General features: G+C 45.3%; 1 protein-coding gene across 1 annotated transcript in view; it reads left to right on the forward strand.

Moving 5' to 3' along the window:
- The window catches only part of LOC149339648 (acetylcholine receptor subunit alpha-like), a 134,813-nt gene that overhangs the window by 54,299 nt on the left and 53,997 nt on the right, over positions 1-26,517 (forward strand). Inside the window, exon 2 of the mRNA XM_089548350.1 lies at positions 14,407-14,546. Within this exon, the coding sequence (XP_089404476.1) occupies positions 14,407-14,546 (140 nt within the window). The remainder of the gene's footprint in view (positions 1-14,406; positions 14,547-26,517) is intronic.

Consider the following 26,517-nt stretch of genomic DNA (forward strand, 5'->3'; position numbering starts at 1 on the left):
CTAATGATGATGCAGCGACGCCGTAATAGCGGACTCTTGCGGTCAATTACCCGAGACGAAATGCGAAGCGTTGGCGCCGCTGAGCGCGGCTTATATAGTTTCTGCATGACAGAGGGAAGGGTTGGAAGGCGGCCGGTATATATGTGGTCTGCGCACAACAGACTCGCGGTTTGCAGGGCTCTCGGTCAAGTGGAGATGTTCTCTGCAGTTCGGAGAGAGACACGCGGACCGCATTGATGACGGTAAAATGGACTGACAGGTGGACTAACGTTATCAAATGGCGCTAACGTTATCGCTGGCAGAAATGGCGACCGCCGTGAAGCTTGACGCGGGATGAACCTCGTGATGTATTCGCAAGTTGCCCATCGCGGCAGGTGGAAGTTAAACTAATGATTGGATGCCAGAGATTGCTAGTTATGACGTAGATTTGAAGGAGGCCACAAGTCACCGAAACCAAAGAAAGCATAAGGAAATGCGTTTTTTTATTTTTTGTGGCACTCGTGATCGCCCTCACCGTTCGATTATGTTCTAATCAATTATCTTTCAGGTAAAAACTGCAAGAGACACATAAGCTCCGCCTTAAGGGTATGACGCGATATATTTTGTGGGTTAACGCCCATATATGCGGATTTGATCATTCTCGACTTTACAGTCTTCATATCACTCCTGGCGCAGTGGTGCAGCGGTTAAGGGATGTCCCTGCGATGGCCGGTGCTGATATCGGTGGGGCTTGTGCGACCCAGCTTGCTCCTGAGCAACTTCGCGCGACCAATTATTGATTTAACGGCCACCTGCCACGGTGCTCAGTTTGCTGACAATCCGGTCATTCTTTTGTATTGTAATCTCTCTCAAGTGTAACTTTGCACGAGCTGCATTACTTTGTTAATCACTTTGTATGTGCTTGTACTAGTGATTGTGAAATCCTCTGTATCATCTCATTGCTGTATAAACTTTGTTTTGTGAACCTTTGGCTCCGATCCATTCTCTGCTTGCGGCCGGCGAAAGCTGGGCACCAAACAACCAGGAACCTCTTGTCAGTTGGTAGCTGGTCGCCGCTGAGCTTGCCACGCTGAGTCGAGGGCATCTCCTCTGTGTCCGAGACCGCTACTCCCACACGCAACAAGTGCTCGAAGTTGGGTGACGACCGCCCGAGCCGAAACGCATAGCCGCCGCCGTTTGTCACTGCGAACCGCCTCCTATATAAATAGTTTACTCTCTGCAAGTTCTTTGTGAGCCATGAGCGAGACAGCCGGTGGAAGTCCTTCGTCTGCCGCTGCTGCTAAACGAGCTGCCAGAGCAGAGGCCCAGAGCCGTCGCCGCCAGAATCTAGAGGTGCGTGCCGCCGAAGTGGAAGCTTCCCGTCGCCGCTCTCGAGATGATCCAGGAGTGTGCGTCGCTGAGGCACAGGCTAAACGCCGCCGCCGAGAAGACCGTGCCGTTCGCGCCGCCGAAGTGGGGCTTTAATGTAGATATAGAGACAAGCGTGAATTTATTACCACTTATGCGGGAGAACATCCCGTTCCTCTCGCTCGTAACGGCTCCCAAAGCTGTGACAACCTCGCGAAATACTGCGCAGACCTCGTCTTTGAGAATCAGGCATTGGGGCTGTAAGTCGAGCATATATCCATCTATTTCTCCGACCACAAAGCTTCCTTCATGACAATCATGAACTGTTAGTGGAGTGTTTCTTGAAGAAAGAGTATGCGTTAAAAATATCAAGGCGTCTGTAATTGCACATACATGTCTTGCTCGAATTCTTTGCCTCAATCGATCGAAAAGCTGAAACAGCTGATGATCTCCGCTCAAATTTCGCATTAGGAAGTAACGTAATCATCGGTATTTTTTTTTTCTCTCTGAGAAGTCGGCTGTATAGGTTACAAGAAAAGCCTAGCTGTTGTGCTGGTGGGGGTGGGGGTGGTAATCACTTTATTTTGAAGCAAAAAATAAACGAATGTTCTGGAGGGTTTCTACTTACCCAAGAGTCCACGGGCCTGAGGCTCACCGATAGCTCTGTCCACTAGCCATGCTTGGTCAGCTGGTTGAGCAACTCGAAGTGCGGCCTTCCATGAGGAGGGGGAAGGATTCAGTATTGGGGAACTGCCATGGGTTGGAGACATTCCCACAAGTTATGGATGAGGGTGGCCCTGGCCGTCCCACATGTTGAGCAGAGTGGGAGGGTCGAGGTAGGGTGGCAGTGTTGAAGGAGGTGGGGTGGGATGTAGAAGTTTGTCTGCAGTTGCAACCAAACCACAATGTATTTTGAATCTTGTGTACGGAGCGCTGCTAGGATGGTCAAGCGGCTGTTTTTGCAAGGTACGGTGATTTGGTGATCTGTGAACAGAGCCCGCGAGGTTTCCTGCGAGGGTTTGAATGTCCGATCTTCCGGGTCCAGGATGGATAGTTCTCGGGCCAGCTCATGAACGCTCTGATTACCAGGGATCAAGGCATGCCCGAGTACACAGATGAGGGTTATCTCTTTAATAAGCCAGCGTCCAGATGCGAGAATTCTTCGGGCGGTTTGGTGTGATACTGCTTTACTGATATTGACGGTACGCATCTTGGGAGTCTGCGCAGATTTTCGTGATCCTGGAATCTTGTGTGGCGTGTATGAGAGCCAAGACTATGACCAAGGCATCAGCCTCCGTATTGTTGCTGGCGTGGAGGGTGACTGCGGTCCTGATGATGCCATCCTTATAGGCGGCGAGCGCAGTGTAATCACCTGGTAGGGTGTGTTGAGCTGCGTCCGCGTAGAGAATGTCGTCTGTGCGTCTTTAGTGATTGGTGCAATATTCAGCTCAGGTCTGGCGTCTGCCCCTGTCTAAGTCGGGGTTCAAATTCCTGGGTAGAGGTATGATGCTCAGTTGTCCCTGGATGTCAGATGTGATGATTTGATAATTGGGTGCAGGTGAAGGTGCCGTAGGAGGTGTTGGCCGGTTTCTGTGCGGGTTACTCGAAGTATTTGATTGATTCGTTTGGCTTCAAGTAGTTCTGAGTTAGCATTGTAAGTGCCTATTGCAAGTAAGTGCTTTGCGCTAATTGTTTGTGGTAGGTGAAGTGCTTAGGTGGTCGCCTATCTAGTAAGCACATCAGCTTTTTCTTGTTGCATTTTGGTGAGCAAGTGATAGAGAATGTGATAAGCGGCTGGTGATGAGAGATTTTATATAAAACCACGAAATTATTCTAGACTAGATAAACACATTTCAGGAATTATAGATGCGTAGATTTTGCCAGAATCAGACCTTTGTTGAGTGATGAAAAAGGCCTAACGTTAAAGGCGTGGTTACTTACAGTTCGCTTCTGCATTCGGCCAGTAGTGACGAGAAAACGTCATCACTTCAAGTCGTACTTTGTGTTTTAAGAAAAGATGAGACTCAGTTCGTGATAAAGAGAGGCGAAATGACGAAAAAAGAAGCACCGGTAAAGGCGGTGTGAGAATTCAGAAGGTTGCTCATGACGTTGCGAGTAGTAGTAGCATAAAACTTTATTCCGCAAAATGGGACGGAGTTTAGGGGTTGGGGTCTTGAGAGGCAGGTGGTGTTCCTAGGCACAGGATCCCATTGGTTCTTGCTGCCTCCTCGGCCCGCTCAATCAGCGCAAGCTGATCTTGCGGGTACGAGCAGGACAGAAGCTTCTCCCACTGCTCGACTGACGGGTTTGTAACTTTGCGCTCTATCGGACTCGCCCGACAGCCCCATGTGGAGTGGTAGAGGGTGGCTATCTCTCCGCACCACACGCATTCTGGAGTGTATTGCGTAGGCCAAATCTTACTGTATATGTAGCGACTTGGGTATGAGTTCGTTTGTAGCCGTCTCCATGTAGTTGCCTGATACCTCCGACGTCATGTCTATAGCATGTCAATTAAGACTGGGGATATAGACATGACATCGCGAATTAAATTACTTTGGCACGAAATGCGAATTAGTTGATTCAGTTGCAATATCCTAGCTGAGAACAGTTTGCCGCGCAGCACAAAAGGCGAGATGATTATAAGGATCCCCACTGTTTAAGTGCATTTAATCAATGAAATCCTTCGACTGTAATTTTAGAGTTCCTTTGAAGAGCTATAACAAATTTTTTCAGTCTTTGTGCAAAAACAACCCGATGAGTTTTTTATTCGTTTCTTCGTGCAATAAGAATTCCTACTTTCGCATTTTTCGCTGTGGTCATTTTCGAAATGTCCTGTTTTTGGCACGCCCCTTCTCTGAAAACTTTTTACCGTCTAGCACAAGTTGCTACTCTTCTGAAGTTCTTTTTTTTTATTTCTTTGCTGTGTAACACACACATACTGCGATCTTTTGAGCTGTCGAAAGTTTATGTCACAAGAACAGAATGTACCCAAGTGTACCACAGAATGACAGTGGTAATTCGCTTGCGCGTGACCTGAATTGCCCGACACGGGTGTCCTGTCGTCTACTCCTGGGCGATGCACGCTAGAAAGTGTCGCGAACAATCCAGCAGCTCCTCGTCCGGCTCTGACGCCGTATACTCCCTCGCCAGTCTTCATTCGAGTGTGGCGTCACTGTCTTGTACACGGGGACATGTCTTCTAGGTTGGCCCTTCTTTTATTGAAGTTTTCCGTGGCCAACTAAGTAGGGCAGCCTGGTCGACCATTGTCAGGATAACCTCGTTTGGCCGCTTCCCTCCGTCGCGCCGCCTGCCGTTCAGGCCGGGGCAGGAGATGCAGTCGGCATCGCAGAAGGCCAACTTTGCTTGCAATGTCCGCCATTCTTTCGCTCACCGTATTTTTGGCGTCGTATCGGGACCAATTTGAGTTTGTGGAAATGTGTTAGCTGGCACGGGAGTGACGAAAGCAACCGGGGCTGGCGATCAACCTTATTGCTCGCAGTTGGTACAATGTAAATAGAAAAACGTTGCGTTGCTGTTGCGAGACTGAATTATTGAAAGACAGGAAAACAGCAAGTCCTCCTCCGTCTCTCTTACCTTTTTTTTTAATTTTTGGGCGTTGAAGTTCTTTTCCGTGACGGCCGTCGTTTTAAACATGTAGGACATGAGTGCAAGCACGCGCACATTAAAGTTTCTACGTAATTTGTCGGGCTATGTTCATTTTAGACACACAGCACGTTTTTGGTGTCGTTAGTGTTTCACTCGCAGCCCTTGTTTCTCTGACCAACAGTTTTTAAGAGTTTAAGATTTGCAGCTGTTTATCTGAAAGACAAGGGGAGCCAGAGGCACAATACGCGCATGCTTCAGGATTGAATATGAACTATAGGTTGATTAGAAAACAGGCAATTCCTGGGACGCTCAAAACATGTCACTTTCCGGGGATGGAAAAAGGGGGAGGGGGGGGGGGCTGCTGCTTCTACTGCCCTTAGCATGTACTATAAATTGCAGTTTTGCGTTGTCGCTAATGCCTCATGTAGCGACCATATTGTACCTTCAATGACGACGTATAACCCTAGTTTACAATGCTATTCATTTCATAGCGATGTGCACTTCGTCATCGCACCGCCAGGCTCGCTAGTTTGTTGCACTCGTTTCGAGTAATCGCGCAAACCATTCACTTCTAAGCGAATCGTCTGTTAATCGCCGGTGAAACTTGATGATTACCGTTTTTTATGTTCCTCTAAAAGAACACTGAAGATAAGTCGAAGTTGGTCTGTATCAATTTACTATGTCCTTCAAACGACGAAAAGACCCCTATCACTCCAAACGGATCGATCTTTTATAACAAGAAAAGACAAAAAAAAAAACGAAATACATGTGTCGCCATCGCCAGAGAATTGAGAATTTCGCAAGTAAACTACGTGCGTCTGCACTGAAATACGGGCACGAATCCGAGAGGCTATGCTACATTTCCTACACCATCATTCACTTCAAAACGACGGCAACCAGCCCTTCACGGTGCAGACGTCACGAGTTTCAATCGAGTGCCGGGATGCCTTTGAAATTTAGCTTACTCAGCCATGAATGCGTCTTTTGCTGCTGAAAAATCGTTAACGCGCCCGGAGCATCAGTCTATAATAAGAATAATAATTCGATGGAATAGTCTTAGACGTCACTTAAAGTACGCGAATCGAGGAAACGCCGTTTTTTCGTAAAGGGCTCGAGGTTTGGTTAGTTCCGAGAAAGGAAAGGTGCTAGAACTTTCTACACGTGGGTAGACTCTTAAGCTGGTACAGTATAGTGATTATGTTCCACCTAAATGCTGTTTTTGTTTTTCTGCTATTTATGATTCGCTAGCCTGACGTCACTCCTTCGCTGTAGCTTTGCTTGACTCAACAGCGAAGATCGAGCGCGGGGCGTGGCGCAGCTCCAGTTAATCACAAATAGCAGGAATACCAAAATTGAATGCAATCGAAGTCGAATATTTATATTATATCGGCCCTGAACCCCACCGTGATGTACAGATGGCGGGTTTGAAAGTGGGTAAAAAGAAAGTATATAACCCTGCCGTATGATTTGACCTCGCTGAGCTCGTTCCGAGTCTCTCGGCTGCAGACTGCATTTACGCGCAATCGAAAATGCGATTTCAGTTTTTTCAATTACTGGTTGCTAAAGCGAGGCATCTTGGGTGGTCACGCTAGGAACACTCGACAGAGGAGAAATCGAGAAAGGTTGAGATGGAGAAAGCAGGACGAGCAGGAAGAGAGGAGGAGAAAGCAAAAGGACCCTACACGCAGTCGCGAAGCCTTCAAACCGCAGCGCCCCCAAGTTGTCACTCCGCTAGCCACCAAGCGAGGACAGGTGGAGAGGAGGAGAGAAGGTGGACCGGGACAAGAGAGGAAAGAGTGCAGGTGCGCAGTAACGTTTTGTTATCACATTCATCACTTAATTAGCCAGTAAAAGTAGTCGAATTGACAATCAGCAACTTGGAAATTTCCTGGTTAGAAAGCCATAAGACTGAGAGAGACAAAGAGAGAGATATTAGAACTTTCATTTCGTCGACCAAAAGGATTGGTGTGCTTAGATGGGGGCCTGGCCCCGTCAGGGGGCCTTGAGCCTTTGGCGCTCGGTGGCCCCCATGGTTCATTGTCACTATCTGGAGTTGGTCCTCCAGGACGGAACTGAGAAACGCGGCCTCCCACTGTTCAGGATTCGAGAGCTGAAAGTCCTCAGGATATTAGCCCTTTGGACATTCATGCAGTATGTGTGCTAGTGTGGCTTTACGAATATAAGTTACGGCTTCTCAGGTGCTTTCTTTCTATTGCTCGTGACGGTTAAAAGCGTGGACGCAATGGAAATCTTTTATTTGGAAACGTTGGAAAACAAGACTAGCGGAGCTGCCCTTAAATACATTCTGTGTTGACAGTGCGAGCATAAATACAATATACGGACCACTGGAGGAGGTGGAACCAACTCGTGCTCGAGGCCGCAGTGTCGGCAGTAAGTGTATGCCTGCACAGTGTGCATACACTGTGTGCAGGCGTATGATTCGCCAACGAAATGCAGTGCATGCGCAATAGCAGTGAGTAAGTCTAGATTCTGCAACCCCGCCCTCCTAGCATCCTTCTTCTGTCAACAAGTGCACCAGCCGCAGTGGCTTAGCGCCTGTTATGCTTGGCGGCTAAGCCCGGGTTCGCAGGTTCTACTAACAGGTATGAATGCTAATATGAGGTCAGTGTTAAAGGACGTTGTCTTGCGATAGACGTAAATTGGCTTAAGATGATCGGAAGCCGCATTATAAAACATATAAAGTGAGGAAAAATTTGTAGTTCATCAGTTAAAGGAGCTCTGCAACAGTTGCTTGGGTGACGTGTTAACCACCGAGGTCACACAACTGCGGGTGGTGTGAAGTTATCGATGAAATAACCGCAGCCCACCTTGTCAGTTTAAGCAGAAAGCGGTCACAGATGAAAGCAATCTACGACCTTACCTCTCTAGACAAAATTGTAGCTTAGCAGTTTCTTTGCTAATTCCTCATTAGTATCCATTATTCATTAGTGTACAGCTTTCACAGAAACTTCGTAGTTAAGTAAAAATTTGTCTTCATCCGTGCAATCATATGAATTCTTTCTGGGATGTTACTCGCCCTCAAACAGTATTAATCGTATGCTCTGGTGTGGACCAGGAAGACAACAGTTCATCACCGACCAAGCTGAGTCATCTGGAGTCTGCAGATGCTTGTTTCTTTACGACACCTCACACCAAAGAACAAGTGGGCTTGGCCCACCGATGCGTACAAGAGTCAGCTACAAAAGAAGGTCCTGCTTGTTGAGCTGATCCCTATTGCCTCTTGTCTCGGCGGAGGCTACACACCAGTGTCGTATCAATTCCGCGAAAGCATAACTCGACAATCACTGTGCATTACATCTTACGAAGCAAGAGATGCTTGAGGAGTAAAGCACAAAACATCGCTAACTTACTTGCTTTGTTAAAAGTCTAGAGCCAGGAATGTTTGCTTTTCGGCCATGCCATGTGCCTCGTTTTGCATCCCCAGCATTCCAGATCTCATGTAGGTAAGAAGAACTCCCGTCGACTCCGTTCCGTGGGTAAGAATTTTCACGGATCTTACAAGGGCCTCACTACACGGCTTAGAAGCAGACCCTCTGGACTCTATAAATTTTTGTCAAAGGTTGTACATCGAATTACAATCTAGCGTGAAAACAAACAGATACACACAAAATACCTTGCCCTCACCGCTACCCCAGTATAATGCCAGACTCAGTGGAGGTAATACAAAGAAATTTCTGGCCCGTCCTTGCGTTCCAAACCTCCGTTTTTGCTTCAAAAGACAAAGGCACGGCCAGGGTCCTTTTCAACGGCCGATCAACATGCGTTAAATATACAGAGCGCGGTCGTATCCCTGAAAACTCCGCTTCTCTGCATGAACTAGAAAAGAGGGCACAGCGCCTAGTTGAGGTTTTGTCTACAGCCTGGAAAGGAAGGAAAGCACATAATTTATTTATTCACTGCAGGTGCGAACAATCCATACTAATACTCAGAGCGAAAGTAAATATCTTACCATAAAGCCGGACAGCGCCAATTCTCAGTATGAAACAAAACATTTGGCGCAACTTAAAATGGCACCACAACAACCGCAGAAGACTGTAGTGGGAAAACCATGTCTTCAATAAACACCTGAAACGCACCTGAAGGTGTGTGCCACGAGTTTTGTTAGTTTCGTGACTACCAGTGCTGTACACGTTACAGAAAAGAAGTTACTGATTACAATTACAATTACTTCATTTGAAATGTAACCTTTTATTGCGATCATTTACAGCCTCTCAAAATGAACTGAAAACTCACAACAGAGTAATCAATTAGGTTATCTACCTCCCCACATTTAATAGCATAATACTAAAATATACACGGACTGGAATATGTCCATGCAGCATCCTTGATTTGCTGTTTGCTGCAAGTCACAAGCTGTTAATGTTTCCCAGCAGTTGTTTCTCTGAGTTTTCGTCAATATTATTTCGATGTATCCTTTTGAAAACATCAGGAGCGACACTGAAATTTTCTTGGCGTACGAGCTGGAGGGAAGGGTGGACTTTTAACGCACGAGGACCTTTCACAAGAGCCCTCAAACAGAGCGCCTTCAAACAGAGCGCCTTCAAACGGAGCGCTTCGTTGTTGTTCTCGCTGCGAGGGGACAAAGCTCTTTCTCACTAAACAGGGCATTATGTTGTGCCGTCGTGAAGGAATGCGAACTGCGGAACACGGGACTAGTCACATGCAGGCCGCTCGGGCTTGCATGTCTGGCCATCCTTGAGCGCGCGGCTTTTCTGCAGCCCGACCGTTGTGTCTTTATCGCGGCGGATTATTCCGCACTAGCACTAGTGCTTACTAAAAAAAACTACATATACAGAGAACGTTGCATCTTGCAAAAATTAATGTGCATTACAAAATTCGAAGAAAATGAAATTCGTTGTAGGTACTCTATTACTTCTAACGCGTCACGTACAACTCTGGCGACAACTACTCACCCTGCACAGTTCACGGGCGCTCTAAACCTCACACTAGAAAAAATTAAAAAGGTTTGTCCAATATTTTGAGCGAACATTTACACAGGCTTTCATGTTCTTCTGTACAGGAAGATATATCCCTGAGATGAAGAAACATGGCCGAAAAACTGTAGGTTTCGATACACTCGGCACAAATGAGGAATACTGAAGTCTGCTTACTTTCCAAAGATAAAATTTCTGTCTGTCGCTGACAAAGAAAGTACCAGAATAAATACACTGGCAAAGCTTGCATGTATTTCCAAACCAGCAGCGCTAGGGCTATGAAATTTAAAAATAAAATACAGAAAAGAGGCAAAATACCACAATACGGAGGAGGCTGCTAATAAAACTTCCTTGAAACATGTGAATCCGCTAACAACTGACAACGGCCACAGGCCTATAGCTCTCAAATTTTCTGGCAAAACCTTTTGAAAGCATGGTCAATATTTGTTTAACCTTTTACCTCTAATCCCAAGACGTTCTAGTTCTTCCCCAGTCTGGATTTTAAAAAGCTGCGTGATAACCAGTCCGCTCTTCCCGTTTAGGAAACGCAGCGTGGGTGGCATTTGTTCTGCAGACAACACTTTCTTCCTGTATTTTTCAACTCGCAGAAGACTTGTGAGACTACATCGAGATCCGGCATTTACGCTCTACATTTACGCACAGCTCTGTTTCTTGAAGGCGTAGTGCTTGCGCAATAGGCTATGACTATGCCATACGCAAGGTCTCTACTTCCTTCTATATGCCATTTTTAACTCAACTCTCTTCTCTCGGTGGATTCTGTTAGTTAACCTCCCCGCCTTTCCTCATTCTTCTCTCTCTCTCATCCTCAATTGGATAAATAGGCATACAACTCTCAACTAGACTAGTGCATCGAAAAGGCGTAAATTAGTTTACTCTGAACACCCAAATGAATGCACTCATCAGCCCGTCCCGCCTCTTTCTCTATCGATCGGACCCTTCCTGTCCCAACTGCCCCTGTATCTATGCGGACCTGGCCCATTGCCTCTTCTATTCCCCGGCTGCTCAGCAGTCGGATTCCTAACCCCACGTTCTCTATCCATCACCACCTGGCTCGACTGACTTGGCGCTGAAGGGGAGGAAGAACAGCGGCGTCCGGTCGCCCAGGCGGTCGACATGACCGAATAAAGGTCTACTACTACTACTACTACTACTACTACTACTACTACTACTACTACTACTACTACTACTACTACTCTGAAAAAAAAAACTAATATTTACTGCATCGTTTTCTCAGAACGAGTTACGAAATTTACCTCTCGCTAGAACAGCGCAACGCTAGAAGTCTAAATGGGAACGTCTGTCGACGTCCTGTAGCGCAGTAACGTTCTTCCAGTCATCTATTTATTTATTTGTTTGTTTGTTTGTTTGTTTGTTTTTCTATTTATTTATTTATTTATTTACACTGCAGCGCAATTATATGTGCTATGGCACGAGTGGGAAAAACACAAAATGCAAAATACGCAACAAAGGTAACAAAATACTGCAAAATGTACAAAGTGAGCACTACAATAAAGTTCAAATCACACGAAAAAATAGTATCAGACAAGAAAGGAGCTGTTAACGACACGGTAAGAATATTCAGCTATTATGCGTCTTCAATGGCAGTTATAAAACTTTGAACAGGACATGAACGAATGGACCCAGGTAGAGAATTCCAGGCTTCTATTGAACGGGGAAAAAAACTGGATTTGAACATATTAGTACGTGCCAAATACGGTATGAAATTTAGCTCGTGATGACTTCTTGTAGATGATAATGGTGCAAAGTTAATGCAGTGGTTATCTGAGAACGTTACCGAGGAATTCACGATACAATGTAAGGAGAGCGTGGTTAAATTGCCAACTACAGTCCAAGTTGCCCTTTTACAACCAGCGAAAGACGGATGCTAATTTATAGGACTCATTTTTGACAACAACCCCACTTTCCTACGAAGCATAAATGCACTAAAGGTTAAATCCTCAACGCTTTTAAGCTTCTTTCCCGGAAACATCGAGCTATGATTTAACCTGTCTTCTCCATAACTACCTGGGTTTAACACATGGTCGGCCTTAAGCTACGTAGATTACGGGGGCGTAGTCTATCTGTCCGAATCGCAATCGCATTGGAAACTGTTGGACTAGATACATAATTTGTGCCCGCAACTTACAGCAGGCGCTTGCACACCTCCCAAACCAAGCCTTAATGCGGAAACTAATGATCTATTCCATAAAATAGCAGTATGCTTACATGCACGTACGTTCTCAAGATAAGAGGGGTACGAAAGCATTTATGTTACCTTGTTGTCACTAAGTGGCGGTCATAATTATTATTTTGTAATGAGCTCTAATCTGTGAAGAAGGCAAGCGTAGCAGGCGGCGGCGGAAATTTAGACGGGCGGATGAGATTGAGAAGCTTGCGCAGATAAAATAGCCGTAGCTGGCACAGGACAGGGTTAATTGAAGAGATATGGGAGAGGCCTTTACTGAGCGAGGCTGATAAACATGGAAATATGCGCGACAGTCTCCGTCCCAAACTGCGTAGCGTGTCAGGCAACGATACTAAGCACTTTGCCTAAATAGGTGCACCTGAGCTCAAAAAGTGCAGAAGGAACGAAACACAAAAAGAAGTAACGAATAAACGGTGAACCAGTGTGTGACAAAAGTAGTAATGCAGCTCCCGTTTCGCATGAATCTTTTCTCTGTTTTACTGTTTCCCTGCATTACATGCACCGAGTTTTCCGAGCAGTCCATATATTCCTGCACTATTTAATGTTTACATCATTAAAATATGGCATGAGTTGCTGTTCAGATGGACGATCATATATATATAGAGAGACAGAGAGAGAGAAACAGAACGACGGAAAAGCAGGTTAACCAAGCGATGCCCAGTAGGCTACCGTACACGTGGGGAGGGGAACAAATGGGGAAAAAAGGAAAAAAGAGTGTCAACGCAATGAGTTTTGCAAGTGTCCATCGACCATTATGACAATATGACAAGAGGACAGAGGGCGCACACTTAAAGCTTAAAGTTTATAGACGGAAACACAACCCCGAGTCCTTCAAGAACCTCAGGAGCGCTTTCACCGCTTTCCTTTGTAAGGAAGGTTTTCTCCAAGACCCCAGAATCTTGGATTCTGTTAGAGGACGCGAGTTCAAGCGGTACAGAGTAGCAGCCAGGAAGGCACGCTCTCGCTCAAAACGAGGGCAGTCAGGGAAGAGGTGTCCGATCGTTTCATCGCCACCGCACTGCTCATACGTTGGAGATTCTGCCATTGCGATGAGATTAGAATAGGCGTTTGTGAACACCACTCCCAGCCACAGGCGGCACAATAGCGCAGTATCACAGCGGGAGAGGCCGAATGGTGCGTGAAGTTGAAGCAAGGGGTCGAAGTGGTGCGAGGGGGGTGTCCAACCTCCAGGGTTAGATCAGAGATCCCGGCTGTACGTTTCGGGCTAGCAGTTGAAGGTGCCTTGCTGTGTGAGCTCTTGTTAGTGGTATGCGGACAATGTAGGTTGTATCGTGAGCCGATGGAGCAGAATCGCTACCTAAGGCGTTTGCAACAATGCCGCTACGGCCTGGCACCCACTGGAATATGATTTCGTGACCCCAGTCGATTGCCTGGTGGTGCAGATGTCGTACCTCCGCTACAAGTTGCTCATGGTCGCTATGGCTCAAGACAGATTGAGGGCATTGTAGGGCAGCTTTGAAATCAGAAAACAGCCCATTTTTGAGGTGATTGTTCAGAGATGCACTTTACCAAAACGTGGTGCACTAGTATCCTGTGAATGACTGAGCGGATTCACTGCTGGGGGAAGTGTGCTCTGCATCACGGCCTTTGTTAGGGCCATCCGTTCCAAATCGGTTGCCCGAACTGGCTTTTGCCGAATGATGGAGTGCACTGCAGAGTGGCCATAGGGGGGGCTGCGCCTGAGCCTACCGCTTTGTGCGTGTGTGGCTGTCTGTCTCTTCGTTGCAGAATAAGGCACGAGGACGGACAAAACCGAAGACGCGAAGCGAGGGGAATAGGCTGATACAGCTAACGGAGTAAAATTTTGCAGAGCAATATATGTTACACCTATGGCATGAAACGCAGTAGGGTATTCCTTCATGCAGCAGGTACTTTCCTATTGCTCTGCATTACTGTGTGAGCTGTACGAGGACATTGGCTTGGCTTCTGCACAGATGCATTAATGCACATGTGCACAGGGGAAGCACCAGTGCAGAGCTGGCACAGTTTGACGTTTTCACGGGTGCGTCTCTGCAGATGTACATACGAACGGGCTGGCAAGAACGTAGATGGGAGACTTTGCACGGCAGAGTCAAAATGTTACCATGCAGTATGTCCTTTATGAAAAACAAATCGGCAAACTTCTCCCTAAAACGAAAGGAGTGCATATTTATTCGTGCTTGAGACGCATTGCGACCTAAGTTGCTTGTGTGCCACAGAATCCAACGAAGCAACCCAACTAATCGCACTCATGCTTCTTTTGACGTACAGGAGTCCGTGGGAGCCCGGACGCCAAGCGGCTCTACGACGACCTCATCTCCGGCTACAACAAGCTGGTCCGCCCCGTCGTGAACGACACCGACGCGCTCACAGTACGAATCAAGCTCAAGCTCTCTCAGCTTATAGAAGTGGTGAGTCCGTCGCAAATGCGTCTGCAAACAGCTCTGTTCATGCCCGCGGTTAGGGAAGCAGACCTGCACTGATCGATCTGCAATTACTCGAATTTTCATATGCAACCAGGTTGTTATGTTGTCTCGGGTGACGCAGAATAGATCTGGTATTTTCGCTATTCGTCATACACCGACACATTCAGCCATTCAGCAATCATTGCTTTCCCAGCAGTTTGTAATTACCCATAATTAACTAAAGCCTATCGTGGTTTTAGACTTGGATTTATACATTCGCAGCTAGATCGCTGCGAACTCAATAAGCAATAATGGCAGAACGTCGTGTGCAGAGTGCGAAGTATTTAGTTCTTGCTCGACAGTTATGCGTATCGTCCTTAAGGGAAAAGCAACGAAGCTGAGTCAGGAGGCGGTAGCTCGATCTATTCGACTGGATAGACTTCGTTGAAACTAACTCGAACGTAGAACTCGCGAGGTATGAATATGAACAAGGCAGAAAATTTACTAAACAGTTGACGGACGTGTGCTCAAGGTTGCCGCTAGAAAAAAAGTACTTCAAAAAGCTTCGAAGAGGCATGCATTGGGAATCAGTTTCTTTCTGCACGCATGCAGATAGCTGAGGAATACAATTTGATGCACTTTCCATTTACGACCGGGAACTAAAGCACATTTTATGAAATTCTCGAAATATGCTCAGTACTAGGGGTCACTGTTCGTGGTATCAATTTTCAAGAATCAAGAAAGCTACCTGATATAATGTTGCAATTAGCAGCGATCAGAAATGGCGTTTCAATGCTCCCCCTTGTTCCTAGTTACTCTGCGAGTCTAATAATATTAAGGGAGTAATTACTCTTTGGCATCCACCCAAGCGCAGCCTTATGGCTTCAAATGAAAGCTATATAGCTTTCTCAGAAACTTCGTAGTTACAGAAAAACTCTTTCTGGTCTGGGGTTCGAACCCGGACCACCGCTTCACAGGAGCAGTCGCTCTACTTACTGAGCTAAGCAGGACGGGAAGCTTATGGTAGGGCGAGAGAGAAATGATCAATAACTCGAAGTGGAAACAGTTCCCCTAATCATTTTACCAACACTGTTCCCACTTCGAGATATTGATCAGTTCGCACTCGCCTTACCATTGTGTTGCCTTCCCGGTTAGCTCAGTTGGTAGCGCGACTGCTCCGGTGAAGCGGTGGTCCAGTGTTCGAACCCTGAACCAGCACAAATTTTGCTGTAACTACGAAGTTTCCGAGAAAGCTGTATACCTTTTATTTGCAGCCGTAAGGCTGCGCTTGGGTGGACGCCAATGAGTAATTACTCCCTTAATACAAATCTACTTCACCTCGGGGGTTTCCCCTTAAATGACCTTATAGGTTTTGACCTATTCTTTCACCTTGAAGTTCAGGTCATGGCAGTCTAGTGAAGCTCAAGGAATGGGAAAAAAAGATCAGTTCTAAAGAAGTCGCATAATATATACCAAAAATTATATTAGTAGTATTAGTATATACCAAAAACATGCGAGCCTTCGTCTACGGATTCACCTTCAAAGCTTCACCGCTTTATATTAGCATGCCACTTTAAACTCACGCAACGCTTTCGACAGCTTAGCGCCAATGCGTTTGAGCGAATAGAAATGAGGCACTAAAATGGTATGCCAACTGTGCGCAGAATCCTTTATCTTAATTATCGTGCGCAAACCACATCAAGAAGGCACCTCATGTGGCGCCTACGAATGAAAAATGCACCCGGATGAGAATAATGAGCAGGCTGCTCCTATAAATACCCAGAAATGCGTTCTGTCCTATCGGTAAACGTATCGAGAATATCAATGCACTCTCGCTTGTTCACACTCATATCAATGCTTGCCCTTGTTTCTTTCCTCTCCTGATCGTTATATCTTTCAATTTTTCGTGTTTTGAAATTGTTCTACTCTGTGCGTATGTTCGTTTTACGTACTTTGTAATCGTCCCTTAACCCATACCAGCGCAACCTGTGTCTGTTTTGTAACCGCGGGCATACCGAGTTTAACATACTTCGTTGCCAGCAGATTGCTCCCGACTCTTCTTTCAAGGGGATATTTCCTTTTCAGCAGCCGTGGGTCTTTCATCGAGCGAGAGCTTTGCGCTATGCATGTGATAGGTTTTTTTCACAAATACACAGGGATGACACAAACAAAAAAGCTACTTTTTTTCCACGTATACCAATCATCTTTCGACGCTTATGACGTCATTTCTTCATGAGCTCGGGTCCGTAATCGAGCGCAGCGGGAATAATTATTTCCGATCCAACGATCCCTCGTGTAAGGCCAGCCAACCGCTCAATACGCGGCTGGAGCCTCTTCAAGCTGCCGCTTGACAAAATATGCGTACTTTGACCGGTGACTTGCATTACTACATGGCTCCCTGAAGAACTGCTGAATTTCTGAGGTGTCACGGATGACACGGATAAAACATACAGCGTGAGTTCCTGAACAAAGCGGTGTGTCTCACAACGTGATTGATAAATAGATGTACGCGTATGTCAAGCCTGTCTGTAGCCTCGCCATTTCCAAACACTCCAAAAGGATGCCTAGATTGATAAGTGTGAACTCCAGTCTGCAGGTACCAATACACTGCAGTCACAACAGCGTTTATAAAGCCTAAAAAGCTGAAATTTCTAATGAACTATCAAGTTTCTTCGAATTTTGTCAGTCCACTGGGTATTGCACGTCAGGAAACTGAAGGAGACGCGAGCTAAGAAGCAGTTTTTCCCAACATGGCTGCTTTGAGCTCCCTGGCAAGAGTTCAGTGTTTTAGTTTTTTTCAGAAAAGTGCGTCTGGTTGCACACATTCAAGAATTGTTTTAAAAGAGCGCAGTTCATTAAATTTTAAAAAAAAACGCAAGAAACCGAGATTATTATATCTTGTGTTGTTCAGCTCTCGGTTCATGCGTTTTAGCCTGACTCGAGGTTGAAAATAAACAGAAGGAAACCTCGAGTCGGCGCAGTCTGGATGGTATTTCACTCTGGGAACCATTCTGCACCATTTCAGTCGCGTGCGGAACGACTCTTTCACTGGCACCGCTTCGGCAGTTTGGCAGGCAAAGCCATTCGAGCGTGACCGCGCGTGTCGCTGCTTCTCTGCGGTTGAAATAAAAGCTCCACAAGTGCCTTTTGGAGGTTGGCAGAGTGTACTGATGCCGGTATTTTCTCCTTTTTTTTCTTACTGTGTTTCGAGCCAAGTAGTCCGGACAAAAACAGTTTCCTGAATCTATCTCGGCTTTTTTTTTTTATTACTTAAGCGCAGTGGCACCCCACGAGAAGTTCTGTCAAAGAGAAAGCGGCAATCTCTCTCTCACTCTCTCAATCTCTCTTTCAATCATTTTCTTCGGTGCATGAGTTTCTAACGTAGATTTGCTGGTACGCTTCCTTGGAGTGGATTACACAAGGCGGCCATAAAATAACTTCACTCATGCCTAGGCAGAAGAGTTTGCGCGCGTTTGACTGTAGTAGTTTAACTTAGTGCGCACTTTTCTGTGTTCTACTTTTCCTCCTTTCCATCTTTTCTCTCCTATATTTCGCTTTCCCTTAGTGCACGGTGGCCAACCGTATTTTAGTCTTGAAGCCTTCTTCTGTGCCCTGCTCAAGAATAATCAGCCACGAGGTAATGAGGCGCAGAAGCTAAAGCACCGCTTGTTCAACCTGTCGCCATCTTAGAGGCGAGAACGGTATGACAACTGTTGAACCTCGGTCTCTTATGCGCTTAGAGGAGCTGGTGCAAAGTGCAGAATGGGCGATGCTTGTCTAAAGGACGAAGATGGTCGCGCTTTACGCCGAGAAAATCTGACTAAACTTTAGTGACGAGAGAAACGACAGTAATGGTGATGAACAAGCAATAAAGTAGTCCAATCGGTGCCGATGATAATTTGAATCTCCCTGCGACCATTTCATGTTTAAGACCAATTACAACTGCGGATAGTTTCTAGCTATTCTTTCTTGTTGTTATTGTTTCTTGTGCAGAAACCTGCAACGAGACAACTTATCGTACCCTACACACTGATGTTGCTTCCTGAACACTAATAATACTTTCAAAAATAATTGTCTGACCTATATTTTCACTTTCTTACATTTATTTTTCTGGACGGGTCAGGCTGACACCCTTTGTTGTTGTTGTTGTTGGCCTCATAAAATGGCAGTGTAATGCTTGCAAACCCTTGTAAATTTTCCTCTTCGTTCTCTTTGTTTCGAATGAGCTAATCCTTTCTATTATTAGTTTGAACCCACTGTTGCTAACCGCGCATTTTAAAGAAGTGGCGCGCTTCTTTTAAGCTGCTGTTCTGAGGAGTTTTTTCCCACTCGCGAATCCGTCCGGATGATGAAAAATTATGTTTACACAAAGCTTTGTTAGAAGAAGACATCTATAACCTCAGTAATAGTAATCACGTTATCCCAGCGTCGTCTGTCGTCGCACACAGAAACCCTTTCCTACGATCAACGGGCATACTTATTCCTCTCATATCTAGTTAGGCACGAAGCAGCGTGCAATTTGTGCATGTGTTTTTCACTCGAGTTTTTCTCCCGCATATCGATCTCGGCGCTTGATGCTTAAGCTAAAACTGCTGGTGGTTGTTATGTCCTTGCTCGTTTTTTCATGAAGTACAAATAAGCATTGCTTATGTAAACGTCTGGGTTAAAGAAGAGATAGGAGTCCGAGATCAAACCTTAACGTAAGACAGCACAAGCAAGTTTCGATTACAAGTGATGACTCGAACATGCATTTGCGTTCGAGTTTCCTACACTCCAGTTAATTGAAACCGCAAAAGTTTTCCAGCGGCTGCCTCCTCGCTTTGGAATAGAAGCAGAGATGCCCCTTACAAAAAAAGTTTTAGAGTCTATAGAGTGTCTATAGACTTCTGTCTATAAAGTCTATAAACTGTCTTAGGCAAAAGTCTGTAGGCAATACAAATGTCATAGACAGTCTATAGATAATCTATAAATTTATGGCCATGCACTTTTATAGACTTTTGTCTATAGACAGCCTATAGACTATGAATAGACAAAAAGCAATATCTATAGGAAGTCAATAGAGTCAATAAGAAGTCTATAGACTGTCTATAGATCATTTTCATAAGGGCAATTTCTCCCGCTCGGTTCTGGAAAACTACGCGGAAGTCGCTGAAAACGCAGAATTATAGAACACTTCATGCCTTCGAATAAAGAGATCATCTGCATGTACTACGCATACATTGTGCTGGCACCGTTTGTCGCCATTCGTGGTTTGCCCGTTATCGGGACGCTTCTGTCAAACCAAAATTTTAATAAGGAATGTTAAGGCGTTCGAAGGTGACGCTTCTCCGAAGAATTTACTTCCTCTGACGCAGAGTTACCACGAACTAAGTTTGAAGACATCTTCCTTTAGGAATATTTTCACCGTTCACTGTGCGAACTGTGCTTTTTTCTCGAGCACGAGTAACTTCGTTAGTTAACGCGCAGTATTTGCCCTTTACCTACGAACGCTACTCCGACAAGCGCGAGCGTGAACCTCACACATTTCACTTAAGCATCACGATAGAAATGGTGCCCCGCAGAGCCAATACCGAACATTCAGACTGCGCACTGAGCCGCCCTCCTCCTCGTATACCTGAGTGAATAGCGCTCTTAAAGGACGCAGGTTTTAGTTCAAGGCTGTAGACTTTCCTCTTCCTATTCCTCCTTTCCCTTTCTGTCTCTCCGTTTGTTCCTCTTCCCAAGTGTAGGCTGTCATACTGGGTGCCACCTAGTTAGCCTGCCTGCATCTCCGCTCATATATTTTTTTCTCCCTCTCTCCCAATGAATAGAGCAGACCAATACGTTTAATGACAAAATTAGAAACCAAAATTTCCCGTCTTGCCTCGTCTGGCCTGTGTGGCTGCCTCTACCCCTACTTCAGCAGACCGGTTAATTTAGTCTAGCTCATAAAGGAAGTATTCATGCTTCATCAGAAAGAAAGCACACATCACAAAGACTGAACACAGGGCCTCTCACAAAGGCATTAGTTTTCATTGAAGTTTCCTTCTTGAGATAATGAATTTCTGTTCTAGGACACAATACAACGTTCTTTAGTGCGCTTGTTTGTGTGTAATTTTTTCCTTCAAAGTGATAATGAGAACATCGACGTAAGAAAGATGTCCAGCACTGTCGTTTCGAAGCAAGAGTGTTCTTGGATTAAAGATTTAACGCTTTAATTCCCGTGCAAACCGAGCGTTTCACCTAAGGTGCTCTGCAGTTATTAAAATTGTTTTTTTTTTTAGTTAGAAGAGCACTTTTTTCAGCATAACATTGTCAGCGGTATGGCCTATCAGACAACAGCTAGGACAAGCTAGCTAGTAGTCTAACTATAATTGAGTAGTTAACGTTTTAACTATTACTTTTAGTATCCTAAGTTACTGAGCGGCACGTAGACAGCCGTAAGTAAGATACATGAGTTTTCAGAATTTCGAAACGAAGTTACCGGCGTTGTGGCCCACAAAATTTTGGCTATTTCGAAGAGTTACATGCAGTTGAGGAGTTGGTTTTCCTGCAAGCTTCTCGAAACCGCATGTATTTTGGGCGATGTAGCAAAAATTTGTTAAGCCACAGCGCCGTGGGCAACTGCGTTTATGAAATTCTAAAAACTGACATGAATATTGCTTACGGTGGTCTACATGCCTTTCAATAAATAAGGAGATTCGCAGTAATGGTTAAAACGTTAACTACCCACTGTTAGTTAACCAATTTGTTCGCTAGCACATGTTAGCTTTGCTGATGCTCAACACCACTGACAGTGCTGTGCCTAAAAAGGCGCTTTTCCAAACCTCAAAAAGATTATTTTTAAAAATTGCAGAACATCTTAGGTTAAACATCCTGTATGGAGGAATCAAAGAATAAAAGCATTACCTTCATGTTATGCTCTTGCCAATGTGCCCACACTCAAAAATAAATGTCAAAAGTGTGTTTGCGCCGTTAAATTTTGAGAAGTAAGCATGTCGCTAACTGGCAACAATTAGCATTTGACTCTGTGTGCAGCAGGAGATGACCAGATGGCTTCCTAATCTTCCCTCAACACTAGCCAGAAAATGAGTCGTTAAGCTGCCTGAAAGCAGCACTTTCACACCTCCCTTCTTATTCACGCAGATTCCTCACAGAAGCGTTTGCTGCTGAGAACATGGGGACATCGAACGCTGCGTGCCCGCTCCGTGTAGTAATGTGCAAACGTCTGTGCCGCATTCCGAATTCACGGCACCGAGCGTTAGAGGGTTACGCATTCTTGTCACTGCGAAGAATACTTTTGCTCATGTCAAGAATTCTTTCGCACGTCATCGGGAAGAAAAATAATGCTTTGTATCTTGCAGTGTACTGTACACTTTGTGTTAGCTTCGAGCCATTGTGACCATGTGGTTACAAAAATGGCATTTTCAAAATTGTAGATAGTGATGGGAGTGCTAATTGCCGTGGGCCGCTAGCCTCTCATAAAAAAAAGGAGCCTAATAGTAATGGTTACCGAGTTAACAATTAAATATTAGTTAGCCAGCCTGATAGTCAGCACGCCTTAGCTGTATTCTGATGCACTACACAGCTGACAAGGCTATGCCGAAAAAAACGCTCTTCTAACTCAGAAACTTATTTTTTTATATAATTGCAGACAACATTAATGAAACACCCTGTATAACTGAAATGCTTATGTCGTTTACTTTCGCATAAGTTAAGTGCGTATAGTGTTGAGACATAAAAAGACGGGCGATAACAAGGGTCTCACGCAGAGACTCGGCTTAATGTGCTCATCCTCTCGAGCTGAATGGCACGCATGTATTCACCCATTGATGGCTCTTCTAGTGTAAGGTAGCCCCCAAAGTCTACGTTGGAACAAACATGCAACAATGCGACTGCGCTCCATAAGATTCATAAGTTGCGGAAATAACGAGCTCGAAAAACACGTCCTCATTCCCCTCCTAATACGCCTCGATGGCTACAGAGTCCTCGCCGACTGAAATGGGCCGCATGTGGACAGTGTCCGTACCATAGAAAAGAACGTCCATAGAAGTAACTTTTGTGGCAAGGATCCAAATGCTTGCCGCTGGTACTTTATGGACGGGAATGCAGATACCATAATTCTCTCCGAATTCTCTCCGATTTTTCTCGGAAAAGCTTTCGCGGTTGCTCATTGTAAGTCACAGCGCGGAAACCACAAGCAAACAACAAATATTATGCGTCTTTATGTTTTGTTTTCCTTGCTATGGTGCCAATTTTGTTTTTGGAAGTTTCGAACCTTTAGTAAATTTACTGCATCGTGGCTTTAAATATGGGAGCTTTAGAAACATTTTATCATTCCTGGGTATCTTTAGCGCAGCCGAACGACACGTGACAATGTCATGGCCATCCTCCGCTTCATAAGTTCGAGCATCTTCGAATAATTTGAACAAGCTGCACATTTAGACGCGGAAAAAAATTATTATGAGCGCAGGTTGTAGAGAGGGCCCCAGATGGTACAGCTCTTAGTCCAGGGCCCCTTTACCGCATCTGCCTGAGTGGCCCGGGTGATCAGGTGACGCTGGTCGTTCAGGGTCGCCCACACAAGACGCGTTTCTACTGGAACATGGAGAAGTATGACATGGGTTATAGGGGGAGGATTGGTGCATTCCCATGTGGAATGGTATAGTCGGATACAGCTCAATAACGAAGAGACAGATGCCCTCAAAGGAGGCCCGGCAGCCAAAGGCGTCGGCCGATTTTCATGACGCCGCGGTTAGTCCGATTAAGCCGTCGTTAATCTCCATTCATCTGCCACATCCTGCGATTTCACACTAGCTGGTTCAAGGGTATCGGTCAAGGGAGAGAGGAGGAGGCTCGGCCGACGCCATCGGCTGGAAGGGCGCTCCTTTGAGGGGCTTTTACCGCTTTGTTCTTGAGTTGTATCCTACTATAGAGGGATGAATGTGAGTCTCAAAAGAAAGGGGGGCAATTTGCATTGTAACGTGTGAGATAAAATGGATGCCTAAGCGCAAGACTGGGGACAGTGTCAGTCTGTATTTAGCGCCCGAAGGCCGCCTCCTCTCAGTTGCGAGGTGTAGAGTATGTTCTGGTGGAAAGTCGGTAATATTGTAGTAGGTGCGAATTGGCGAGCGGGATGGGATTCGCCTTCTCGCGGTTGGGATGGCTTCCCACTGGTTCCCAGAAGATAAGTTCCGGGGCTGTCACATGAACGCGCTCATTGCCAAGGAGAGGCGCATGCCCCGGTGTCCAGGCGAGGCGGATTTTCGGGATTTGGTGTGTGCAATGAAGAATGCTACGCGCGATAAGGGAGACGCGTGCCTGTGCGCAGTTGCGGCAGGCAGTTTGCGAGTCAGTGATGGTAATTATTGACTGATCCGGAGGCCTTCGTACTGCCAGGGCTATGGCACATTCTTCAGCCTCTGTACTGTTTACAGTGCGTACTGTGGCTCTGATGACTGTGTCACCCTGCCAGTCGGTTACCGCCGCCATCGCAGTCAGTGCCGTAGGGTGTGTTGCGGCGTCCGTGTATTGAGTGCCTTTATTTTTACGATAGATATGTTGAAGGACTTTTGCCTTTGCCTTGCGTCTTCCCTCGTGGAATTCTGAATTCATGTTTCGTGGTATAAGGGCGACGTACATATTGACTTTTAATTCAGGGGCGATGCCTTTAGATTCACAGGATCTATGGTTGCAGGTCGGGTGCCCGAGTTTCTGCAGTACATGCCTGCCCATGGGGTTCGTTTGAATCTTTCACGCTGGCTTGGTTATGGGATTCAGTAAGCTCTGAGTCTCACGCTGGTTTGGTTATGGGCTTCAGTAAGCTCGTCGATTATATTGAAGATGCCTAATTGTACCAGTCTGCAGGTTGCAGAGTAGACGGGCATGCGGGCGGCCATTTTCACTGTTGTACGGGAGAGAATATGCAGCTTCGATTCAGTTTGCGTTAGCCTATGGTATGTGGCGTGGTGTGCTAGAAGAGTGGTAATAAGAACGTGGAAAATTTGAAGGAAATCTATTTCTTTAAGACCATCGCGGTGGTTAGTTACTCATTTTGTCATGTGAATTATCATGTTTGTCTGTCGTTTTAGAAGAGCGATGGTGTATGTGTCTCTCGCGTTTGCTTGCACATGTAATGCGAGTAACTGGAGCCTGTTGACGTTCACGGGCTCTCCTTCGATTTCGAATTTTATGTCTAAGGCAGGGTCAGTCTTTCTCCTGCAGTTTTTAAGAATAAGCAATTAAGATATTTGGATGACGTATGTTAGGCACTCAATTCGAGCATAGTTTTGCACAGTGTCAGCAGCTCTCTGCAGTGCGTCCATTCGAGCCGTGTGTGGCCCAGACAGTGACATAGTCGGCATAAAGTGCGTTAGTATTAGACTGGCGCTACTTGAAAGTCGAGGAGCATCTTCGCAAATGTGCATTTTTGATATTTGTTGTTGCGACTATGTCAATCGGCGCTAAAGCCGTTCCCTCGTTGCTGCTAAGCATCACCTACCATGCTCTGCCGTCGAACTAAACTCCCCTTTAGCAAATGTATTCTTGTCATGCAACACTTCCTACTCCTCAGTAATCGTTAATGTATTTATTTTGCACCAAATGGTAACTCATTTTGCTTATTTCTACGAAGCCCCGTACTCGATATTTTCATGGCACGGGAACGTTTCCTTCCTTCTATTTGGCGATTTCAACTGTGCGTCCATAACATGGTCTAACCTGGCTCTCTCCACACCGAAAAATAGCACTGAAAATATTTTTATTAACCCCTGGGTTACCTTTAGTTTATCGCAACTTGTTTGCGCCCCTACTTAGTGGCCACGTAATAATTCCCACCACGTTTCAGTCTCAGATTCGCGTCCGAAAATTATACAGAAAACAATAACCCAGTATGAAAAAGGTAAATTACTGAAGCATTAACAACGAGCTTTCTGTTTTTAATTATTGGTTTCGTACGGACTTCTCAAAACCTTCTGTCGAATTAAGCTGGTCGCTTTTTAAAAACGAATTAGGACGACTAACCGAAATGAACATCCCTACAGTTTACGTTACCGAACGTTCGTCGTCACCATGATTCAGCCCGGCTCTTAAACGCCTTCGCAACAAGAAGAAACGGGTATACTGAACAGCTAAGCTCATTAATAGCGCTTCCGCGTGGCATAATGGCGTTAACACAGAAAAAATGTTTGAGTCGCTCTCAGTCAAAGTTAAAACGTGCTTTCTTTTCATCTACTCTCCCCGCAATACTTCACTATAAACCTAAAAGTTTAAGGAATATTATTGGCCCGAAATGTTTAGAACTTTTAACCTTATGTCACGAGAACAAAATTCCTGTTCCTGATGATGAAACTGCCGAATTGTTAAACTAATTCATACGCGATATTCAATAAAGAACCAGATGAAGACGTACCTGATACCAGTCCTACCTAATACACCACATGCGAGACATTCAATTTGCAGCTTATGCAGCTTATCGAATCGCTGAAACTAAAGTCATCGGCTGGCATAGATGTCATTAATTCTAAAAAAAACTTAAAACGCATCAAATACTACAAGTGTCATTTTATTTCGGATCGGGGGGATGATTCGAAAGTAGGCAAGATCATTCTGGTTCCTAAAAAAGGACAATCATGCTCATGTCAAAGTTCCCGTCCCATTTCAATCAGCAGTGTCGCTTCAGAGTTAATGTATACGTAATATACGCTAGAATAATTAAATTCTGGACTTAATTTAACTTCTTTTATACATGTCAATATGGACTGATGAGATTACAGTCTTGTGAAACAAAACTATTATTAATTATTAACGACGTTAGTTCCTCACTTAACATTAGCAAGCCTCTGAATTCAGTCTTCATTAATAAAGAATAATAATAAAGAGCCTCACAGAGGTCTCTCTCGAAAATAGGCCTAAACTCTCCAGTGTTTAATTCGCTGTATTCTCTCCTCAATAACCTACATCAATTCGTCTTCCCCACTAAGTGTTCATCCTATAAGTC

Source organism: Amblyomma mixtum, chromosome 6, assembly GCF_055824585.1.
Source record: "Amblyomma mixtum isolate Tamu chromosome 6, ASM5582458v1, whole genome shotgun sequence".
Taxonomy (NCBI): Eukaryota; Metazoa; Arthropoda; class Arachnida; order Ixodida; family Ixodidae; genus Amblyomma; species Amblyomma mixtum.